At 40.9% G+C, this 22,400-nt stretch overlaps 1 protein-coding gene and 1 non-coding gene across 30 annotated transcripts in view; both read left to right on the top strand.

Annotated features, from left to right (window-relative positions):
* Ppip5k1 (diphosphoinositol pentakisphosphate kinase 1) overlaps positions 1–22,400 on the top strand; it is a 43,093-nt gene that overhangs the window by 10,331 nt on the left and 10,362 nt on the right. For 5 of the 29 annotated variants that reach the window (XM_040274209.2, XM_078049705.1, XM_040274210.2 and 2 more), the window contains 16 exons: positions 146–277; positions 443–564; positions 832–1,014; positions 3,270–3,411; positions 3,588–3,811; positions 4,115–4,242; positions 4,444–4,558; positions 4,981–5,088; positions 5,686–5,802; positions 5,943–6,107; positions 7,820–7,969; positions 8,585–8,675; positions 11,703–11,828; positions 12,529–12,591; positions 16,452–16,634; positions 18,119–18,256. In XM_040274209.2, coding sequence (XP_040130143.1) covers positions 146–277; positions 443–564; positions 832–1,014; positions 3,270–3,411; positions 3,588–3,811; positions 4,115–4,242; positions 4,444–4,558; positions 4,981–5,088; positions 5,686–5,802; positions 5,943–6,107; positions 7,820–7,969; positions 8,585–8,675; positions 11,703–11,828; positions 12,529–12,591; positions 16,452–16,634; positions 18,119–18,256 — 2,187 coding nt within the window. Of the gene's footprint in view, positions 1–145; positions 278–442; positions 565–831; positions 1,015–3,269; positions 3,412–3,587; positions 3,812–4,114; positions 4,243–4,443; positions 4,559–4,980; positions 5,089–5,685; positions 5,803–5,942; positions 6,108–7,819; positions 7,970–8,584; positions 8,676–11,702; positions 11,829–12,528; positions 12,592–13,079; positions 14,388–14,504; positions 14,576–16,451; positions 16,635–18,118; positions 18,257–22,400 lie in introns of those variants that run through there. The other 24 variants (XM_078049712.1, XM_078049713.1, XM_078049717.1 and 21 more) reach the window with 21 other exon arrangements.
* Positions 13,291–13,400, top strand: LOC120887052 (small nucleolar RNA U6-53/MBII-28). The gene has a single exon (XR_005730220.1). It is a non-coding gene; the product is annotated as a small nucleolar RNA U6-53/MBII-28 (small nucleolar RNA).

Below are 22,400 nucleotides of genomic sequence, written 5' to 3' on the forward strand. Positions count from 1 at the left end.
ATTATCATTCGCATCTCTTGTTCTCAAACCTGTAGAGTGCCTCTACCTGAAATTACCTTTATGGTTTCCTCAGAAGTTGTAACAGTTAGATGTTCCTAATATTTTCCTTAGATCTAGATCTACTCACTGCCCCATATTCTCTCAGATTCACAGAGGGAGGTTCTTGCTCCATCTTTGTTGCTGGTTCTGAAGTGGGGTGGAGAACTGACTCCTGATGGCCGTGTTCAGGCTGAGGAGCTGGGGAGAGCTTTTCGCTGCATGTACCCTGGAGGACAGGGTGAGTGTTGGGATAAAATCCTTAGTAGGGCTGGAGTGAGATGATTAGAAAATAAGACAGAGAAAATGGAAAGAGGCAATGGGGAAGTTAGAGAGGAATAGAATATTCTTTCCTCTATATAGGTACTTATAGCAGTCTATTTCTGGTCCTTTCCTTTGCCCCCAGGTGATTATGCTGGCTTCCCTGGTTGTGGGCTGCTTCGTCTCCATAGCACTTTCCGCCATGACCTCAAGATCTATGCCTCTGATGAGGGCCGTGTCCAGATGACTGCTGCTGCCTTTGCCAAGGTGCCTATTATGGCTTTTTCACAGTCCCAGCGTCTATTAAGTAGAGAAACAGAGGGTTTGGAGAACTAGTTGGGAAATGTCAAAGTGTTTGTATACCAACTCAAAAGAAGCTATCACATTGTATACAATTGAAAAGAAGATGAGAATAGTTAGGGGGAGTAGGTCTCCTTGCTCCTCAACCAGCTCCTGTTTGCTCTCTGGAATAATCTAGGCCTAAGAGAACTGGCTTGGAAAAAAGAACTAATTGACCTTGGGCTTCCCCTTCAGGGCCTCCTGGCTCTAGAAGGAGAGCTGACACCCATTTTGGTACAAATGGTGAAGAGTGCCAACATGAATGGTCTCCTGGACAGTGATGGTGATTCCTTGAGCAGCTGCCAGCATCGGGTGAAGGCTCGGCTGCACCACATTTTGCAGCAGGATGCACCCTTTGGCCCTGAAGACTATGATCAGGTCAGGCTCTCCCTATTTCTGTGCCCCAAATACCCTGGATCCCAAGTTCCTAGAATTCTAAATAATAATAGTGATCAGTGTAATAGTACTTATTACATGCCAAACTTTGTTTTAGGTGTCTTACACATATTATCTTATTAATCCTTATAGCAACTATTGGAGATAAGTAAATGCCATAATTCTCTTATCCACAATTGCAAAAATTAAAAAGATATTTATCAGTTTGACATCATTCATTTGGCAGCCAAACCCTACATGAATTGTCATAGGACTATTTATACTTCTTTAACTTCCTAGTTAGTGTCAATAGTCATACATTTTGTTGCAGAAATATTAATGTGTTTGGTTATGCCCTAAATTGAGCTGAAGGCATTAAATAATGTGTGACATAAACACTTTTTAACTTCTGAAGTTCAAAAAATTTTCACTAAATGTAGCTAATCCCAAGGACTGTGAATGGGAGAATGTTTCAGTTATCTCTTGTTATATAAAAAACTATACCTCTGGGGGCTGGAGATATAGCTCAGTTGGTAGAATGCTTGCCTAGCATGCCCTGGGTTCAATCCCCAGCACCACAAAACAAACAAACAAACAAACAAAAACTATCTCCCAAACTTAGCAACTTAAAGCAATAGCCATTCTATTATCTCTCATAGTTCTGGGCTTTACTGGTCTAGCATTGGGTCTCTTCTGGGGCTATCTAGGAGGTTTGACTGGGGTTCTGGGATGGGTGGCTTTCTCCTTCTTTATGCTGTCCCTATAATCTCAGGAAGTATCTTCTTCACAAGTTTTCTTGTGACTTCTCAAGCATATAACTGAATTTCTTTTTTTTAATATCATTTTTTTATTGTTGTTGTTTATGATTTTTTTTATGTGATGATGGGGATTGAACTCAGGGCCTCATGCTTGCTAGGCAGGTGCTTTACCACTGAGCTATTCACTAGCCCCATGACTGAATTTCTTAAATGATGCTTTAGGGTTCCCTTAACACAGAAATTTACCAGCTTTCTTAAAGTATAGACCCAGAATTAGCACAACATAAGTTTGTTATTTTTTTATTGGTTAAGTAGTCACAGGGCCAGGCCAAGGGAAGAGTCAAGGGAAGGGAAGACAAAAAATTAATGATCACCTTTAATTACCACAAGGACTGTTGGAACTGTACTACTTTTCTCCCATTTTACAAATGAGGAAATATAAGCTCTAAAAATTTAAGCAGCTTTTTCCAATATCATACAGCTACACAGCTAGTATGAACTCTAGGAGTCTAACTCCAGAGCATAGGCTGTTAATTACTACAATACACTGCCTCTCAGTCTCAAATCATAGTGGGTACCATTATCCAATGTGACCATCCTTTTTCTTGGGTATCCAGACCACAGTTGACCAGGCAGTGGTTTTCCACTATTCCAATACTCATTTCTGATAGGTTCTTTTTTTTTTAATTGTAGTTGGACACAATACCTTTATTTCATTCATTTATTTTTATGTGGTGCTGAGGATCGAACCCAGGGCCGCGCACATGCTAGACAAGTGCTCTACCACTGAACCACAATCCCAGTTCCTCTGATAGGTTCTTTTAAAAATTATTCATTTTTAAAATTGTATCTTTTTAAACATTTTTAAGTGTACAGTTCAGAGGCAGTAGGCATATTCATATTATTCTGTAACTGTATACTGATAGGTGTATTTTTGGTGTGTTTGTGTTTGTGTGTGAGTGTGAGTGTGTATGTGTGTGTGTGTGTGTGTGTGTGTGTGTGTGTGTGTGTGTGTAGTGCTTAGGAACCCAGGCAAGAGCTCTACCAATGAGCCATATCCCCAGCCCTATGACAGGTTCTTAAATGAGTTACATAGTTAAGTACATAACGTGTCTTTGCTGTGTTCTCCTCTGAGCAAGACTCAATAAGGGACAGAATCTTGCTGCCTTATTTTTCAATCTGTGTTTAATACCAAATCTAAAAAATCTCCCTTGCTTCCTTTTTCTAGTAAGAGTGAAACTTATGAGGCCTTAGGTAGACCTGTGCATACTACCTAGAATCTTCTTCCTCCCCATTTCTCATTGAATGTGACTGTCCTAAAAGCTTGAGTTGGAATCCAATTCTGTGGCAGCACTTCTACTCTAGGTCCAGGCAATAAACACTCATAAAAACATTCTGCCGATATTTTATAATAATGTTATAGAGATTCTGTAATAAACTCACAGGAATCTGGGCAATTAGCACTAAACCTATCTTGCCTTTCTTCACTCTTCCTCACAGCTGGCTCCCACAGGAAGCACTTCCCTCCTCAACTCCATGACTATCATCCAGAATCCTGTGAAAGTCTGTGATCAGGTATTTGCCCTGATCGAAAACCTCACCCACCAGATCCGTAATCGGATGCAGGACCCCAAGTCTGTAGGTGGGTGTGAGTGCTACTGTCTTCAGGTACGGGTACATTTCTCAGGCACTTGTGTGGCCTTTCTTAAATGTCTGAGACAAGGCATCCTCATCCCTCTGGTTCTACTCCAGAGTTGTCAGGGTCTTTTGTTGGAGGTCAAATCTTTGGCTCTATCTGACTGCCTGCCTTCCTCCCAGACCTGCAGCTCTACCACAGTGAGACACTAGAGCTAATGCTACAGCGTTGGAGCAAGCTGGAACGTGATTTTCGACAGAAGAGTGGGCGCTATGATATTAGTAAGATCCCTGACATCTATGACTGTGTCAAGTATGATGTACAGCACAATGGGAGTCTGGGACTTCAAGGCACAGCAGAGTTGCTTCGTCTGTCTAAGGCATTGGCCGATGTGGTCATTCCTCAGGTGTGTCTCATAAAAGTGATCTAGTCTGGGGATAAGGGCATTAGGAAGGGGAAAAAAAAGATTTGGGAACCAGGGCAAGAAAACTTAGAGAAGTAATTAGTTGAGTTGTTAAAATTCTCAAGATCCACTCTGACTCTGGGTAAGTATAGAAGGCTAATTGAGGAGGTATTTGGAGAGAATAGAGGGAAAGTGGTGGATAGAAAAGAAGCCTTAGATCTGAGGCATGATCTTGGGGCTAGAAATATGAAGCAAGAGGAAAGCAAGATTCACTGAAGTATTTATTCCTGGCGCATGGTCCCTTAGGAGTACGGGATCAGTCGGGAGGAGAAACTGGAAATTGCTGTGGGCTTCTGTCTTCCACTGTTGCGGAAGATACTACTTGACCTTCAGAGAACCCACGAGGATGAGTCTGTCAACAAGCTGCATCCCCTGTGAGGGAGGGCTGGGAGGGGTGATGGATGGAGGGAGGGGCATGTTGGGAACCCTTGGAAAATCAAGTCTGGGATGGCTTGGGCAGCCAAGAAGAGAGGGGATTCTGGGATGGAGAGAAGTCTTTGAGGTGGGAAAAAGGAGTTTGTGAAAGCCTGAGGAAAGGATTCTCTGACTTCATGCTAATGTAATTGTTATCTCAGGTACTCCCGAGGAGTGCTCTCCCCAGGTCGCCACGTTCGAACACGGCTGTATTTCACCAGTGAGAGTCACGTCCACTCTCTACTCAGTGTCTTCCGTTATGGGGGACTTCTTGATGTAAGGATCCTCATTATTCCTTTAGTCTATGAGCATCTGTCCCCAGAATTCTTCTACTGTCTTCCTCATGCTGCTTCTCCTCCCTTTTTTTTTTTTTTTTTTTTGTGAAGTACTGGGCATTGAACCCAGAGCCTTGCACATGCTAGTCAAATACTCTATCACTCAGCTTTCACCAGACCTTTTAATTTTAATTTTTAAAAATCTTATTTTGAGACAGGGTCTCTCTAAATTGTTGAGGCTAGCCTTAAACTTGTGATCCTCCTACTTCAGCCTCCTGAGTAGCTGGGATTACAGGCATGTGCCACCATGCCCAGCCTCATACTTCTTTTTTTCTGCAAACTTTCTCTATTCTCCTTGGCTCCCTGACCATTTCCTGACTCCCTGTCCTTGGGCATTGGCTTACCTCTTTTTGTGTTTGGTAGGAGACCCAGGATGCACAATGGCAGCGAGCTTTGGCTTATCTTAGTGCCATCTCAGAGCTCAACTACATGACACAGATTGTTATCATGCTTTATGAGGACAACACACGGGTGAGGAGCAAACAGGGTGGGATGAGGAGAGGGCCCCTTCTTTCTGCCTCCATTTAAAACTATTTTCTTATCCTTAGAATTTGTGGAATCCAGCTAAGTGTGGCACCTAGACACAGCATGGCACAGAGCATCCAGGAGGTTCCTACTGGAACAGAAAATATGTTCTGGGATAATGTTGAGCCAGAGAGATTACCTATAGCACAGTTGTGGTGTTGGGGAGGATATAGAATTTGGGACATTATAATGAGTCTTTTTCCCTCAAATATGATTTTATATATATACACTTTCTGCATCTGTCTCCACAAAGATGTCTTTAACATGCTGCTGAATGCACCATAGCAAAGTTGCAGTATTGTAGAACTAGAAGTTTGAAAGTCATGTGGAGTGGTGAACTACAAATGGTGGGAGGTGAGGGAATGAGGATCCAGTGACAGAGTATAGTTAAAGGGAAACTAAAACAGATCAGCCTCAGATTGGTGCAAGACCTCTGTCTAAAAGCTCAGGCCTGGATGGATCCTCTTGAGTTCCTCTCTGTTGCCCTTGCCTGCTCTTCCACCTCATACCCAGCTTTTCCCAATGGCCCCTTCTGTTCCATAGGACCCTTTATCAGAGGAACGTTTCCATGTGGAGCTGCATTTCAGCCCTGGAGTAAAAGGCTTTGAGGAAGAAGGCAGTGCCCCAACTGGCTATGGTTTCCGTCCAGCCTCTTCTGAGGTGGGTCAGAGGGCTGGGATAGGATTTAGGAACCAAGTGGAGGGGAAACTACAAACCATCCAGGACAGAAAAAAGGATTGGGGAGTTTGAGATTTGGAGGCTGGAAGCTATTAACACCTATTCCGTCTGTTATGGAACAGAATGAGGAGATAAAAACAGACGAAGGAAGCACGGAGAACCTGTGCCCAAGGAAGGCACCAGATGAGCCAGATCGGGCTTTGCAGACCTCACCACAGCCTTCTGAGGGCCCTGGCCTTCCAAGAAAATCACCCCTCATCCGTAACCGAAAAGCTGGTTCCATGGAGGTAATTAATGGAAGGGGCTTAGGAAGAAGATGAAGGGGTGGAAATATCCATGTATACTCTGAATCCTCTTGGAGTTATTCTTGGGATCTGAGTCTTCCTGCCCCTGGTTGATATGTTTTATCCTAATCTCTCTTTCACAGCTGGTCCCCCAGTAGAACTTCTTTAAGCTAATTGCTACTTCTAATATTAAAGTTGCCAATGACGCATGCCTGAGAGAGAATGATTTTAAATGACTAGGTTGAGAACGACGCTGGATAGCTTTGAACAGGTGGTTCTTTAAAAGGAAAGATATTAGAAACAGCATGATCTCTGGGCTTACATCCCAGTCTGATTCTTAGAAGCTGAATGACCTTGCCTCGATAACTAAACTTCTCTAAGCCTCATTCTTTTATCTATAAAATATAAGTAATATTCACTTTATAGATGCTTATTAAATAGTAACTATAGTAACAATACAAAAGATGGCTCTCTCCATCTTTTTTTTTTCCACCTTGGGTAAAAATTATAGTGCAGACATGAGCAAACACCTGACAGTTTAATGCCATTAGGGTTATATCTGTGTGTGGGCCTATGCCCTGCCACTCTTTTGTCTCTAGTTCTGGTTCTTATTCTCAAGTCTAGAGAAAGGAACAGTTTTTAATCTCACATTGGGTTTATCTAATTGTCCTGGGGTTTTCATTTGATCTTTTTCCTGGAAACACTGTTTTATCTCTTTGACCCAATGACACTCTTTTTGATGCCATGATTCATTCCTCTCTTGGGGACTTTTCTAATTTGGATGCTTCTGTGACTCCATGAATTACTGTTCACTTGACTCTGTGCCAGATCTCTATCCTGGAGGAGTTGGTTTTTTTTTTTTTTTTTCCATTTTAGGGATTTCTTAGAAGAATGTACAACTGGCTTTCATAGGTCAGCCATAGGTTTCCAGTTCAGATTTTGGAGAAAGCCAAGAAGAAACACAATGGTCTCTTTTCCAAAATCATCCTTTACTTCCTAATTATTTTAAAGTAGAATTGATGTTGATAATTCACATTGGTATAAGCATTATTTTCTCCTTGAGGTTTAGGTGTAATTTGATGTCTACATTTCTCTACATACCCTACAGACTTATATGAAATTGATTAAATGGACAGAATGACATATCATCTTCCATAGTAAGCTGCTGCTTCACATTGAAATGTCTTCCCCACAGTCGTGGTCTGCTGGTCTGCCTGGCAGGATTGTGCTGGATCTCCTTTTTTCTACTGGTCTAAGCACAAGGAGACATAGGCAAAGGAGAGCTCTCTGTGTATAATCTCTTAGTCTTGCTGATATTGTCTTCCTTCAGTAAGCTTCCACATTCCTTCTTTCAGTTACTGTGTTACTTAGACCCTGGCTCAGCCAGGATGATGGCTGCTTAGGATATACTCCTCAACATTGTAAGAAATCTTCTTTCTGCTCTTTGGTCACAAAGCTTTATAATACTAATATTTCCTCTCCTTGCAGTAGGTATTAGATTATCTTATCCTTATCAATGACATCCTTCCTCCCATCCCTCCTTCTTGTCATCTCATATTTTTGAACTGTTTTGACCTTCATAGCAGCTGTGCCCTAGGTGGTTATCCTCTCCTAGCTAGTTATCCTGTAACTAGCTCAGCTCTTTGGGCATTGGGGATTTGGGAGCCAGGAGGTTAAAGGAGCCGTGACCGGCTTTCCATCCGGTCTGATTGCAGGTCATGAACATGCAGTGCACGGGGAACCTGGACCTGATCCCCTTGAGGGGACGGCGCCGCCGGAGGTCAGGAGACCTCCCCCGGCCTTCCCCAGCCATCGGCCTACAGCCCCGGGCTGTGTCCACCACCCACCTGGCATCCTGCACACAGGTGTCCCTCCCTGTATCACCTTCCTTTCCTGTTTTCTATCTCTGCTTTTTGGGATCTAAGGATGTGAAACACTATCTAGGTGGGATGTGTGTATGTTAGGGATTGTGTGATTGGTCCTCATGGACATTGGAATAAATTGGTTTTATGTATCCAGAAGTTAAATAGTTGGGAGTGGGGCACATTTGATGTAAATTAGAAACCTATACAGTAGTCACAATTGTCCCATGGAAAAGAGGAGACGGTGACCAGACTTTGTGGCTAAACCACTATAATTGTCTTTCTGAGCCCTGGGGAGGGATAGATAAGATTAGGGACCCCAGTCTACTTAGAACTATGAATAATTGGATCATGATTTCTCAGATTTGGTGTGGAAGGGCTGTGAGGACAGTTATCTTAGGAATAGAAGTGACTTGTATAATAGAAGAAATCCCTGGACAATTATCTTGCAAAAAAAACACTCTCTGTTCTCTTTTCATTTCTCTTTCCTATAAAAATTCTTTGATTCTTTCAAATTTTCTGATGCTGCTTGGCTTTGTAGGGGCAAGAATTAAAAACCTGGGTTTTATACTTCTAGGTTGAGGTAGCAAAATAATAACATAGAGTCTTTTTCTGCAGGTGCTGTCTGAGACTTCGTCTTCAAGGCCTGGTGGCTATCGGCTCTTTTCATCTTCACGGCCACCAGCAGAGATGAAACAGAGTGGCCTAGGTATGGTTTTCTAGCATCTCTCACATATGGTGGAAAGGGTTGTCTGTCTGTTCTTCAGAGTTTTATTGTGGGAAATCTTTGTCATGGGAGGTGGGACCATCCAGTGAGTGGAACTGTCAGGTGGGGGTGGGGAGGATGAAGTGTGAGAAGCCGTCGTTAAGTATGAACTTGTATCTCAGATGATTGTTTCCATCTCATGAAGGTGTCTGTCTTTTGGTTTTCTCCACAACCCCCTATTTCCCTGGCTGAATGGCATTTTTCTGGCTTTCCCTCTCATTCCTTATCTGCCCCTCCAGTCTACCTCAGACATTAAGGGGCAATGAAGACTCTGAACCTTCAGAGTTATGAGTGACAGAGCTTTAAATAGAGGTACTCATGATCCTCATAATTGTCATATTCCTCATATGGAGAACTTGTGCCATGTCTTCCTCTGAAGCCTGTATTTTTCACATCCTTGTGCTGCCCACTCCTACCTCTATGCCCTGGCCTTTATCCTGTCCTAATCCTGTAACTTTTTTCCTTTCCTTTTGGAAGATTGAGGGACAAATCTGAAACTGGTGTAGTGACAGAGGCTTCTCTCAGGACTTTGAGGGAATGTCTCTTGATTTTTTTGATCCCTGGAAAGGGGTGGAGAACTTCATTCAACCTTTTCTAAGAACACAGACTGCAGGAAGAACCAAGCCACTGAGGGTATTGTATTCTTTGGGAGGGGGAGGTGGTCCTTGGGAGAGGCTGACTCTGAACATGCTGCCATGTCAACCAGTAACTAGAATTAGAGGTCAGAGATGAATGTGTGGGGGTCTGAACTTGTTCCCCACCTTTTAAAATTTTGTCCTAATATTCTATTTAAATCTTCTCACTTTTCTGTTACCTTTGTCCTTAGTACCTAATTTCTTAGTTCCCAAATGGCCAGCATTTGAATCAGCAAGAGGGTAAAAGACTTTGGTCACTTTCCAGGCTAATTTTATGAGAGTTGGGTGCATTTTAGATCCCTGAAATAGAGTAGATGGTTTGGGGCATGAGAAACAAATGACAAATGTGTAGATCTGTGATACGGGCTTTTCTTTCCAGAAGTCCTAGTGAAGAGTAGATTTCAGATAGTCTGGAGAAGTGGGTAGGTATGTCTGGCCCAGTTAAATGGGATTGATGTCAAGAATAAGGCATGGGTAATGGACACAGAAGTGGTTGACAGATGGTGGTGGTAAGGTAGAGACCACTGGGCAGAACAGGATTGGCATGACTGCACTAGATTTTTCAGTGGAGGAAATAAATATAGGACAAAGCTTGGGGTGGTCTGGGATAAAGCCAGCTAGTGTTTGCCTTTCTGAATAAAAACAGACATATTTAGCAACTCTTATTGCTCTATGGCACCCAATTCTAGCATGAAAGATAGTGGAAATTGTTACATAGAGAAATCCTGAATTTTGGGGTAGAAATTATTAGCTATCTGATCTTTCTGATTTCTCTGGTACCCTTGAAACCATAATCTCTTCTTTGTGAGATCAAGGGAAACTGACCTTCTCTCTACTTTATTCATTTCCCCTATAAATATTAAGTCACCAGCCAAACTGAGGGTCTTGGCAAAGTTAGATTTGAAAGTAGAGAGGCAAATCCTAAAAATCTGGGTGTCAGTTTTACATCTTCCTGACTATGGTAGTAAAGACCATGTAATTCTAATTTTATGCTAAATCAGATATTGGGGACAGTGACTGGTTTGATTTAATCAATAAAACCTTATTTAATCAATAAAAACTTGATTCTTGCTGGGCATGATGGTGCAGACCTGTAATCCCAGCAGCTTGGGAGGCTGAGACAGGAGGATTGCAAGTTCAAGGCCAGCCTCAGCAAAAGCGAGATGCTAAGCAACTCAGTGAGACCCTGTCTCTACATAAAATAAAATACAAAAAGGGGCTAGGGACGTGGCTCAGTGGTTGAGTGCCCCTGAGTTCAATCCCCAGTACCCCAAACAAACAAACAAAAAAACTTGATTCTTCAAGTTTTGCTCCTCTGATTGATAGTAGAATTCTCTTTGCTTTCTTTGAACTTATATGTATGAAAATCTCGTTCTCATCATAGGGCTTACAAAACAATAAACTTTGAAGACAGAAAAAAAATGCCTATTTTTATTGTTGTTTCCTGCTTTCCTTCTTAGTAGGATGCTTAGCCATAATAGGTATGCTCTACATATAATCAGCTTACTTTTCACATGCCTTCCAATTTGTGTCCATCTTGACTTCAGGAACTATACTGTTTTCTCTATGGAAAAAATAAATTCTTTTCTATTAGAAAAGAACTATACTATTAGTACAGTTGGTCCTCAGGATCAGGAGACCTGGATTTAGGTCCACCTTAGCTCCTAAAATACTGTGTGATCTTAAGAAAAGGAGAATACTTCTGGATCAGTTTCTTCATCTCTAAAATGAGGAAGTCAAATAGATGGTCTCTTAAGTCCCTTCCAGCTTTAAAAATTCAATGAATCTTTTACTTTCATTCTTGAGAAATGTTAAAAAGGCCTGAAGATGGGGAATGTTGGATGAAGAAAGAATTGGAAGGGTACCAGCTGAGTGCACAAAACATGTCTCTAGTTTCAAGCAAGGAGTTTCCCTTTCAAACCTACAAGAGATTAGATTTCTGGGTTTCTCAAATCCTGTATCATTTATATCCTCTAAAGGGCACTGAGTTAAATCTAGGGGAATCCAGAGGGACCTAGCTATTCTTGTAGGAATTCTGAGAGCCACTCAGAGAGCATAGTCTCTCTCTTTCAGTAGCTTTGAATCCCATACTGATATGACTAACCCTGTATTTGTAGTGGCCTCTTTTCTCTGCCATGTAGATCTTTAGGAGAATTCCCACTTTGCTTGCTGAATGTGGCAATGGACAGTAGTGAATGCTGTTTGTGGTTACATGAAGTGGCCAAGTGTAGTGGTTTTGAATGACTGTGTGTGTGTGTCTTGATGTTGTCCTTGAAGTTCTGTGTACTTCTCTGTGCAGCTTTGTGTGGCTACTAACACACTCCCGGCCTTGCAGGCTCACAGTGCACAGGGCTGTTCAGCACCACGGTGCTGGGTGGCTCCTCCAGTGCCCCGAATCTTCAGGACTACGCGCGCAGCCATGGCAAAAAGCTACCACCTGCCAGTCTGAAGCACCGAGATGGTATGTGGGTGGGTTATGGGGGGCAAAACTTTTTTTTTCACTTGTCTCCCCGCAAGGACACAGCTCCAGAACTATTCATGCTTAAGATGGCACTGAAAATGGCATTATAACAAGTTTTCTTCATCAGTAATAAATGGAAGAAGAAACCAGGACCCCTTCCACCCCTCCATTTGCATTCCCTCTCACCATACAAATACTACTTATTTATGCTTATCCCTTCATAATCTCCTACATACAGGCTTGCTGCATCAATTTGTACTCTTTCCTGGATTCTGGCCTATAGGGGTGAGGACCAAGAGAATAATCCATGGTCAGGAAGAACACAGTGGATTCTTGATTAAAATCCAGGAAAGCAGGGTTAGAAAAGTAGCTCAGTTAAGGTAGAAAAGATGTGTAGAAAGAGATTGGGGAAAGGGAGGAACATGTCTGTAGAGATTTTCTTTTTTCCAGATGACCAGAAAGAGGACATGATGGTGAAATTAGTGTTGTTTGTGGGACTGTATTGTTGTAGAGGTGACACAGATTACTGAGAGATTACACCAGAAGACAAGATTAAAATATGGTAGCTAGGAATCTTAAGGGGTGGGAGTGGGACCAGGCCATATAACTAATTAAAGAATAGACTGTACTGTGGGCAAATTCCAAAGCAGAGGGTGGGGACAGGGGTGGGTATAATCCCCATGATGTCTTTTCTCCCCAGAGCTCTTGTTTGTCCCGGCCGTAAAACGATTTTCTGTGTCGTTTGCAAAGCATCCGACTAACGGTACGTTTGCTTCTGACTCAACATCATTCCTCCTCACCATGTCACCTCCAGACACTTAACCTCTGAGTTCTGACACTGACTTTGCCCTCCTTCCACTGTGTTGACACCCTCCTGTTTCTGAATGAGCTACTCACTAAGTGTTCCTAATGGGACATTTCCCTAGTGACAACTTTAGCCTTGGCTGCAGCCTGGTTGACCTATCCCTGTGGCAACTCAGATTCTTACTTCCATAATCACCATCATCACCATTATGTCTTTTTTGTCAGCATCACCATCAAGACATTGATTAGATCTCTCCTTTTCCTATCACATGACTGCCAGGCTAAATACAGCCGATAATGGTTCCTCTTCCTAGAAAGAATAGCATTTCCTAGATTGGGCCCATTTCTTTTACCCCACCCATTTCTCACTTTATGTAATTTTAATCTTCCTGGGTTTTTTCTCCAACTCTTTTGATAGGGTGGATTACTAGTTTGTTTCTCTTTTAGAGTAATGTTGCAGTTCAGGTCCCAAGCCTACCTATAAAGTCATTTGTCTCAAAGGTATAGTTTTCCATCTCCATATTCCTATCTTCCTGCCATTGTGTGTACTTTGTGTGACTCTCGTGCTCCTGACATCTGCTTTATGTTACTACTAACCTAGTGCCTGGGCCTAGAAAACAAGAGCCCAGATTGTTTTGGGATAAAAGAGGAAAAATAATCCCAGTGATGAGTTGCCATGTTAATACGGAGCCACCAGGTAGGGCAATGTGGCCCTGGTTTGGGTGCCAGTGAGTTTAACAAAACTTCTCAAATGCAGACCTGATGGACATGTTAAAAAAATACATATATATATATATATATATATATATATACACACACACACATATATATATATGTATATATATAAAGTAAAGAGGGAATATAAAAGGAGTTGGAGGTGGGGAAGTAGCAGATAAAGGAGAAAGAACTATACCGTGAGGATTTTTTCCTTGGTGGTTTTGTATGTATGTGTGTTTGCGTGTGTGTGCACATGCTCTAGGGATTGAACCCAGGGCCTCACGTGTGCTAAGAATACACTCTACCACTAAGCTAGACCCCTAGACCCTGTATCTTGAATTTTTAAAGGTAGTTTCCATGTGGTCCTAGCCTACCTATGGCAAAACTGCCTAAGAGAAGCTGGAGGAGTTGAGATGTCTGCAGGGGATCCCAGGGAAGCTTAGGAAAGAATAATATCTCAAGATTTTTGAAGAACTGGGTCTGCTCACACTAAGGTGGGTGAGTTTGGAGATCTGTATAAATGAAAACCTGAAAAGTTAAGGTCTGTTTGCATGTTTTCCTGGATTCTGGCTAGTAGTATATAACAGGAGAACTTAAGGTTTACTCCCTGATGAGTTTTTATCTTTTATATCCTTAGTTTTCTCTGTATTTGTCTTATCCTCAAGGTAAATCTAGTTTTGTTAGATATGGTTTTCTTCTTTCCAAGAGCTAAGACTCTCTGAGGAAGATAAAATTAGTCTGGTTTCCTGGCTAGGAAACCTCCCCATTGCTGATATCCTACTGCTTAGCCAGTGGCAGGTTTTGGATTTTAGCCTAGTCAGGTCATACATCTCTACTAAACACTGGTGAAATCCTCCTTAGGTCAACAAGCCTGTATTTGCTTAATTTATCCCCATCCCCAGACCCCCACTTGTACCTGTGGCAGAAATCCCCATTTAGAGTGACATGGCTGTGCCTACTCATTTAGCTTCAAGCTTTTCTGGCCTTTATGTGCCATAGGCATCTCCAGAATAGAACAACATACGCCAACCCCCAAAATATAGTACTAGGTGCTGGGGCCCCTGAAATGAGAGATAAATCACATAACTCTAGATCCTTAGGTTTTATTAAAAAAGATCCAAGTTCATAAAACAGATCCTCAAACTATATCTCCAGTTCCCTGAAGCCTTGGTTGGCAGACTCATCAGCTGAAGAAAACAAGAATTAATTTTACCATAAGGAGGAGAGGAAGAAAGACCTGGACAATTCAGGTATAGTGCAGGAGAACAAATTCAAGGTCTCCTCCAACACTTTGCATACTTTAGGGGTTTTCTGGCCTCCTTTGTTTTTCTTGTGCTTGAACTTGGAGGCTAATGTGCCTTAGAAACTAGAATCTGGGGTCTGTTGGCAACAGAAGAAATTTTTGTCTCTTGCTGAAGATTCTGTAGATTTAATTTGGCCCTTAGAACAATATGAGAGCTCTGCCTCATGGCCAAGATCTTGCTTAACCCAGCAAGCACAGAGTGGATGCTCTGTCTACAATTGCTTGTGGTAGATTATACACAGCAGTATGCCAGCCTACTCTCATTATCACCATCTCCTTGCATGATGTCTAGCTTTGAAACAGCAGCTTGAAAAACTGGACCTGGCTTTCAAAAGGAGACAAGATAATACTGTCTTCATACTTGGACAGAAGCATAGCCCTTGGTCTCTTCCTGCCTCTGTTCCTGATAAGCTTCTGTGGCATCCCTGACTACATCCAGCATACAAATGTGCCTGTTACTAAACTGTATGCTGAACTCACCAAAGTAGGAGAGAAACTGTGGCTCACCCTCATCCAGAGTATCAGAATATGCCTAATGGATTTGTTAAGCCCATTATCTTCTAGAGACCCACGCCACTGTGTGACCGTTGATAAAGTTGGTTCTCATTAGACTAGTCTGGGTAGAGCTGAATTATTTCCTGACATCCAAACTAAAGTCTCTAAAAACCATATTTTCATGGGATCACCCTATGGAACTAGCTGTGGTCTGGGAGTTCTGAGCAGTCATCCTCACCTACCTTGATCTTACCTTTTCTATACCAACATCCTGAACTCAGATTCTTACTCATCCTCACATCAGGTCTTATAACCCCATGCCTTTTCCCCAAGAGCTTTCCCTGTTATTCTTCTTATACTCACCCCACCACATATCTTTCACTGCTTTTTAGCCTTTTTCAGCCAAATCCCATGCATCCACAAAGTTTGACAACCAGCTTAAATAATGAGGAGTTCAGAATCAAAGCTTTTCCATTCATCAGCTGAAAAAAGTTCAGTCAGACTCATCTGCATAGGAAGAAAACATAAAATGATCTCTTTTGGCTTCTGTAATGGCTACATTGTCCTCAAGAACTGAGATTTATGCATTCATTTAAAAAATATTTATTTGAGTAAGGTAAAGGATGATTAGTCAACATTGAGATTTTCAAAAACAGATTTAATTTTTTACATGCACTGTTTTAAAGGAGTCCTACATCTGGTTTCCTACTAGTCTTTTGTGCCATCTTCGTAGTGCCAGCCCTGTCTACATCTATCTTAGAATCTGGTCCAGAGAGCCTGACCTGAGCCTTCAGGAGAATTTTTAGCTTTAGGTGTAGCTTGATACTTAATAGAATTCTTGACCCCCTTCTCTGAGTGACTTTGAATCATTCCATCTCTATCCCAACCTCATTAATCCATTTGTCTGAGAAGTGGGCCCTAATTAGAGTTTTCCCAAGAATGACCAGGGACACTGAAGCCCTACTCAAAGCTACCAGTGACAAAATTTCCAGCTTACTCTATCCAGAATGATGTGACTGCTCTCTAGAAGTACTGACTGAATTATGCTCAAGAAGGAAAGGGAGGACCTTGTATGATAAGGTCTCATTTGTCCTTTCTTTTAGTCTCACTGTGTGATGTCAGCATTCTTCTTTGCTGCAAGAGATGCCCAATGTCTCTGACCATCTCTGCTTCTCTCTTAGCTTACCTTGGATCGAGTGGCCCTCATCTCCCAGTAATCCTTGTGCCAGTCAGTGCCCCCCTCATTGTCTCTCCCTCTTTCTTTATCTTTGTGCTTCCTACCATGGTTCCCCTACCCCCTCCAGAACTGCTAGATGACCAGCACCCTGTGGTCCGGTTGCTGCGCAGTTTTTCCTCTGACTGCCCAGGGGGCCGGCCAGTCTCCTTGGATGCCACGCTGGCGCATCACCTGCACCAGTGCTCCTACCACCTGCGCCTCTTCCGGAACTGGCTGCGCTCAGGCCAGGATGACCCCGAGTGCCTCTACGGTACCCCCTGCCACAGGCTGGCTGCTGCCACTACCCTGGCTGGGACTGATTGCTTTGCTTATTGCACTTCTGGCAGGAGAGCCCATTTAGTCCTTTATCCTGTTTTCCCAAAGTTATGTGACTTGCATTTAGTTGCTTGGATGGGATTGGAGCCAGACTGCCTGGTAGCTGTAGCATTGGCTGCTCATCCCCTTCCTATTCTCCTTTGTCACTGCCCGCTAATGTTTCCCATTCCCTAATCTGTTCAGTAGAGGTGTAATCTCTTGCCCTAGAATCTTTTCTTATCTTTCTAACCTCTACTACACCCAGTTTCAAAACCAGAGGTTTTTCTAACCACCCCGAGGAGCTAGAAACTCCTCTGTGCACCCCTGCCACTAGGTTATGGGGAAACAAAGGCACAGAGGCCTCAATTAAATTCTTAAGGTAAACAAAGTCCAAAGGTTAGAAAATGATCAGATATGATCATTTTGAATTATAGGTTTTAGTTGTTGGTGAACAGGAGGCCAAGTCTGCATAGATATTGCTGCCCTGCCTACCCTTTGTCCTTTTAAGGAGATGTAGAAAAGGCATTGGAAAGACTAGGTACTGAAAAAGTGGTTGGAATGCATGTTTCTTGATCCTTCAATGGGAACATTGTTTCTATCAGTAGTCCCTGGAAGTAGGGTTACACATTTAGGTTTACCTTTGATCCTACCCAGACTAGTAGACCTATATTAGAATTGTTGGGTTTAAAGCATAGTTGTAGTGTAGACTCCTTTTTCTAGGAGTTTTCCTCATTTATTGATGGAATATACAGATCCAAACAAATCTAGGATCTTCTAATAGAGCAGATGGGAAAAGCTTCGATGTGATGGAAATGACCAAGAAAGAACTTCCATCCCCCACCCGTTCATGCATGTGGTTTTCCTTGGCTGAGCTTCATGTGTATTGCATGCCCTCCAGTTTGCATCCAAGTATTCTAGCCTTTCTACCCATATCCTAAATTTGCATGAACCCTGCCTCCCTCAGATTTCATGCCTTCCTCCTTAATCTGGTTTTCTTGTTCATGATACCTGAAATCTGCTGTTTCTTCCCAGCTCCATGATCTCCCTGCCTCATGTTAGATCTACAGTTTCATTCCTTACCTGTGGATCCTTGTTTTATTTCCCTAGAAATTGCAAGAGCAATGTTAGTGCTTACCCTACTGGGCTTCTATTGATTTTTCCAGGGGACATTGCAGGCTATCCATAGATAGGATCAGAGGTGACTTGATTCACCTGGAAGCTTTAATAGATAGAATTTTTAGGAAATCTGGAGGTGAGAAAAATAGACTTTCCCTAGGGGCTCTAAAGAGTTCCCTTTCCTGGGAATCTTGGATACCCTACATTCTAAAAGCCACGGACTCTCCTGATGGCTCTCAGGGACTGTCCATGCTTCCTTGGCCAATTTAATTTGGTTCTACCTGATAAGAATAACATTGACTTTCCTCATCTTTTTTCCAACAGGATTTGAAGGGTGCTCCATGGTACCTACCATTTACCCACTGGAAACACTGCATAATGCCCTTTCTTTGCGTCAAGTGAGTGAATTCTTAAGTAGAGTCTGCCAACGCCATACAGATGCCCAGGCACAGGCATCTGCAGGTATGGAGAGTACTCTTATTTTATACCCCTGTCTCTACTTCCATTCCCATGATTCCTAGAAGACCTGAAAGTAATAAATTAAAAACAGGTACTCCATAAAGACACAAAAGTAGACTTGAAAATATGTATAATCATATAGGCCAACTAAACATCACAGAAATATTACTCCTTCCTAAGTTAATTTCTATGTTTAATGAGTCCAATTAAAAACACAAATCAAGGGCTGGGGTTGTGGCTAGGCGGTAGAACACTCACATAGCATGTGCGAGGCCCTGGGTTCGATCCTCAGCACCACATAAAAATAAATAAATAAAGATATTGTGTCCAACTAAAAAATAAATATTAAAAAAAAATCACAAATTAAGGACTGGGGTTGTGGCTCAGTGATAGAGTTCTTGCCTAGCAGGTGCATGGCACTGGATTCGATTCCTCAGCACCACAAAAAAAAATAAAGATATTATGTCCATTTACAACTAAAACTATTTTAAAAAAAAACATAAATCAATTCTTAAATTCTCTTTGGAAAACAAGTAAATGAGGGCTGGGGGTATGGCTCAGAGGTAGAGCGCTTGCCTAGCATGCATGAGGCACTGGGTTCAATTCTCAGCACCAAATAAAAATAAAATAAATGGGCTGAAATTGTGGCTCAGAGGTAGAGTGCTCACTAGCATGCGTGAGGCACTGGGTTCGATCCTCAGCACCACATACATATAAAATAAAGACATTGTATTCACCTATAACTAAAAAATAAATATTAAAATAAAATGTAGTATCAACCTATAACTAAAATAAATAAATATTTTTTAAAAAGACAAACAAATAAGTGGCAAGGTATGGTGGCGCACACCTATAATTCCAGCAACTCAGGAGGCAGAGGTAGGAGAATCATAAGTTTGAGGCCAACCTCAGCAATTTAATGAGTCACTAGGCAACTTAGTGGATCCTGTTTCAAAATAAAATGAAAAAAAAAAAGGAATTGGGATGTAGCTCAGTGGCAAAGGACCCCTTGAGTTCAGTCCCCAGTATACACACACACACACACACACACACACACACACACACACACAGGCAAGGATAGCAAAGAAAACCTTGAAGAATAATAAAAGGATACTAGCTTTACCACATTTAAAAAGTATTCTCTGATCCCAATGGCTTGGGAAGCTGAGACAGGAGGTTCATGAGTTCAAAGCCAACCTCAGCAATGGCAAGGCACTAAGCAATTCAGTGAGGCCCTGTCTCTAAATAAAATACAAAATGGGCTAGGGATGTGGCTCAGTGGTTGAGTGCCCCTGAGTTCAATCCCTGGTACCCCTAAAAAAATTCTATAAAATGTATATAATAAAAACAGTGTGATTGATAACAAAAATAAACAGTGAAACCAAGGAAACAAAATAGAAAATCTAGAAATAGATAATATTAGCATTCAAAATACTTGGTAAAAGAGAGTCTTTTTTAAATAAGTAGACTAGGGCTAACTAGCCATTTGACCAAAATTAAAATCAAATTTATACTCTGGAAAATAACAAAATTTTGCAGGAAGTAGTAAAATGCTGATTCAAGAGAGAGGTAACCTGGGCTGTGGATGTAGCTTGGTGTGAGAGCACTTACTTCATGTGTGTTGAGGTCTTGGGTTCAGTTTCCAGCACAAGAAAACAAAAATTACTACATTGGTAAATGTAAAAGCCAGCATTATTATATTTTGTTTTGTAACTCTTTTTTATTACATATATGATTTAACATACAAATGTTTAAAAGAATCACTATGTCTATATTAATTCACACACTTGCACACAGATGTAATCTGTGGTAAAAACAATATATGGTGAAGACGGAACTTTATAGCAGTAGAGGTTTTATGTTACTGAAGCTAAATTGCTATCATTTGAAACTACATTGTTATATTTTCTATGTTAATTGTAATCTCCATGGTTACTACTAAGAAAACACCTTAAAATATATGCCAAAAAAAGAGGGGAATCAAAATGATACACTACATAAAACCAATTAAACAAGAAGATGGCAGTAATGGAGGAAATGAGGAAACGAGGAACAAAATAAGTATGTAACATACAGAAATATCAAAATTGCAGAAATAAGCAATTTCTTATCAATAATTGCTTTAAATATAAATGAATTAAACTCTTCAATCAAGAGGCAGAGTGTCAGAATGGAGTTTTTAAAACATGACTCAACTATATACTGTCTACAAGAGACTCATGTTAGATCCAAAGACACAAATAAGTTGAAAGGATAGAAAAAGATAGTTCATGAAAATAGTAACCAAAAAAAGAGTTTGAGTAACCCTACTAATATTAGACATAGGTTTTAGGTAAAAAATAGTTACAAGAAACAAAGAAGGTCATTATATATTAAAAAGATAACTTATCGAGAAGATATAACAATTATAAAATGCATACCAAACAATAGCACCCAAAACATATAAAGCAAACATTGATCAAAATGAAGGGAGAATTCTAAAATAATAGTTGAGATTTCAATACCCCATTTTTAATAATGGGCAGAACATCTACACAGGAAATAAGTAAGAAAACGGATTTGTAAAAAAAAAAAAAATAAGTAAATAAATAAATATTTTTAAAAAAAAGAAAGAAAAAGGATTTGAACAACCCTATAAAACTTACTAGACATAATAGATAAACAGAATATTCCACCCAACAAGAGCAATAGATTCTTTTCAAGTGCACATGGAATATTATCTAGGATAGATCATATGTTAGGCCACAAAACAAGTCTCAATATTTAAAAGATTGAAATCATATAAAATATGTTCTTCATCTACATTGGAACAATGCTAGAAATCAATAACAAAAGAAAAACTGGGAAATTCACAAAACCTATGGAAATTGAACAATATGTTCTTTTTGGGTGTGTGTGGTATTGGGAATTGAATGCAGATTTATTCTACCACTAAACTATATCCCCAACCTTTTAAAATTTTTTAAAAATATTTATTTTTTAGCTTTAGGTGGACACAATATCTTTATTTTATTTTCATGTGGTGCTGAGGATAGAACCAGTGCCTCATGCATGCCAGGCGAGTGCGCTACTACTTGAGCCATATCCCCAGCCCCCTTTTTAAAATTTTTATTTTGAGACAAAGTCTTGCTAAGTTGCCAAGACTAGCCTTAAACTTGGAATCTTCCTACCTCAACCTCCTAAATTGCTGGAATTACAGGTATGCACCACTGTGCCTGGATGATAAACAACATATTCTTCACAAGGGGAATTAGAATATGCTTTGAGATGAATGAAAATGAAAATAAATACCAGAATTTATGAGATGCAGCAAAATCAGTGCTCAAAAAGAAAATTATAGTTGTGTACACCTACACTAAAAATGAAGGGAGATATTTAGTCAGTCACCTAATATGTACCTTATAGAACTAGCAAAATAGTAAACTAAACATAAAGCTAGCAAAGGGAAGGAAGTAATAAAAGTTAGAATGAGGGTAAAGGAAATAAAGACTAGAAAAACAATAGGAAGAATCAACAAAAACCAAAAGTTAGTTCTTTGAAAAGAACAACAAAATTGGTAAACCTTTAGGTAAACCAAGAAAAAGAGAAAGAATATTGAAATATCTAAAATCAGGAGCTAAAAGAACTTTATTGGGGCAGGGGGAGGTACCAGGGATTGAACTCAGGGGCACTTGACCACTGAACCACATCCCCAGCCCTATTTTGAATTTTATTTAGAGACAGGGTCTCTCTGAGTTGTTTAGTGCCTCTCTTTTGCTGAGGCTGGCTTTGAACTTGCAATCCTCTTGCCTCTCAGCCTCCTGGGCCACTGAGATTACAGGCATGCCCCACAAGGCCTGGCAGATTAGAACATTTTTAAGCTGACAAGGAAAAAAATAAAATCAGGAGTCAAAGTGGGGACATTCCTGTTGCCCTTGCAGAAATTAAAAGGATGATAAGAGAGTTCTGTGAACAATTTTGTGCTCCTAAATTAGGTAACCTAGATAAAATGGACAAACTCCTAGAAACTTGCAAACTACAAAATCAACTTAAGAAGAAATAGAAAATCTGAGCATTTTTATAACAAGGGAAAAGACTGAATGAGTAACAAAAACCTTCCAACAAGGAAAAAAATCCAGAACCAGATTATTTTACTGATAAATTCTCC

The sequence above is a fragment of the Ictidomys tridecemlineatus genome, chromosome 5 (assembly GCF_052094955.1).
Source record: "Ictidomys tridecemlineatus isolate mIctTri1 chromosome 5, mIctTri1.hap1, whole genome shotgun sequence".
NCBI classification, from domain to species: Eukaryota; Metazoa; Chordata; class Mammalia; order Rodentia; family Sciuridae; genus Ictidomys; species Ictidomys tridecemlineatus.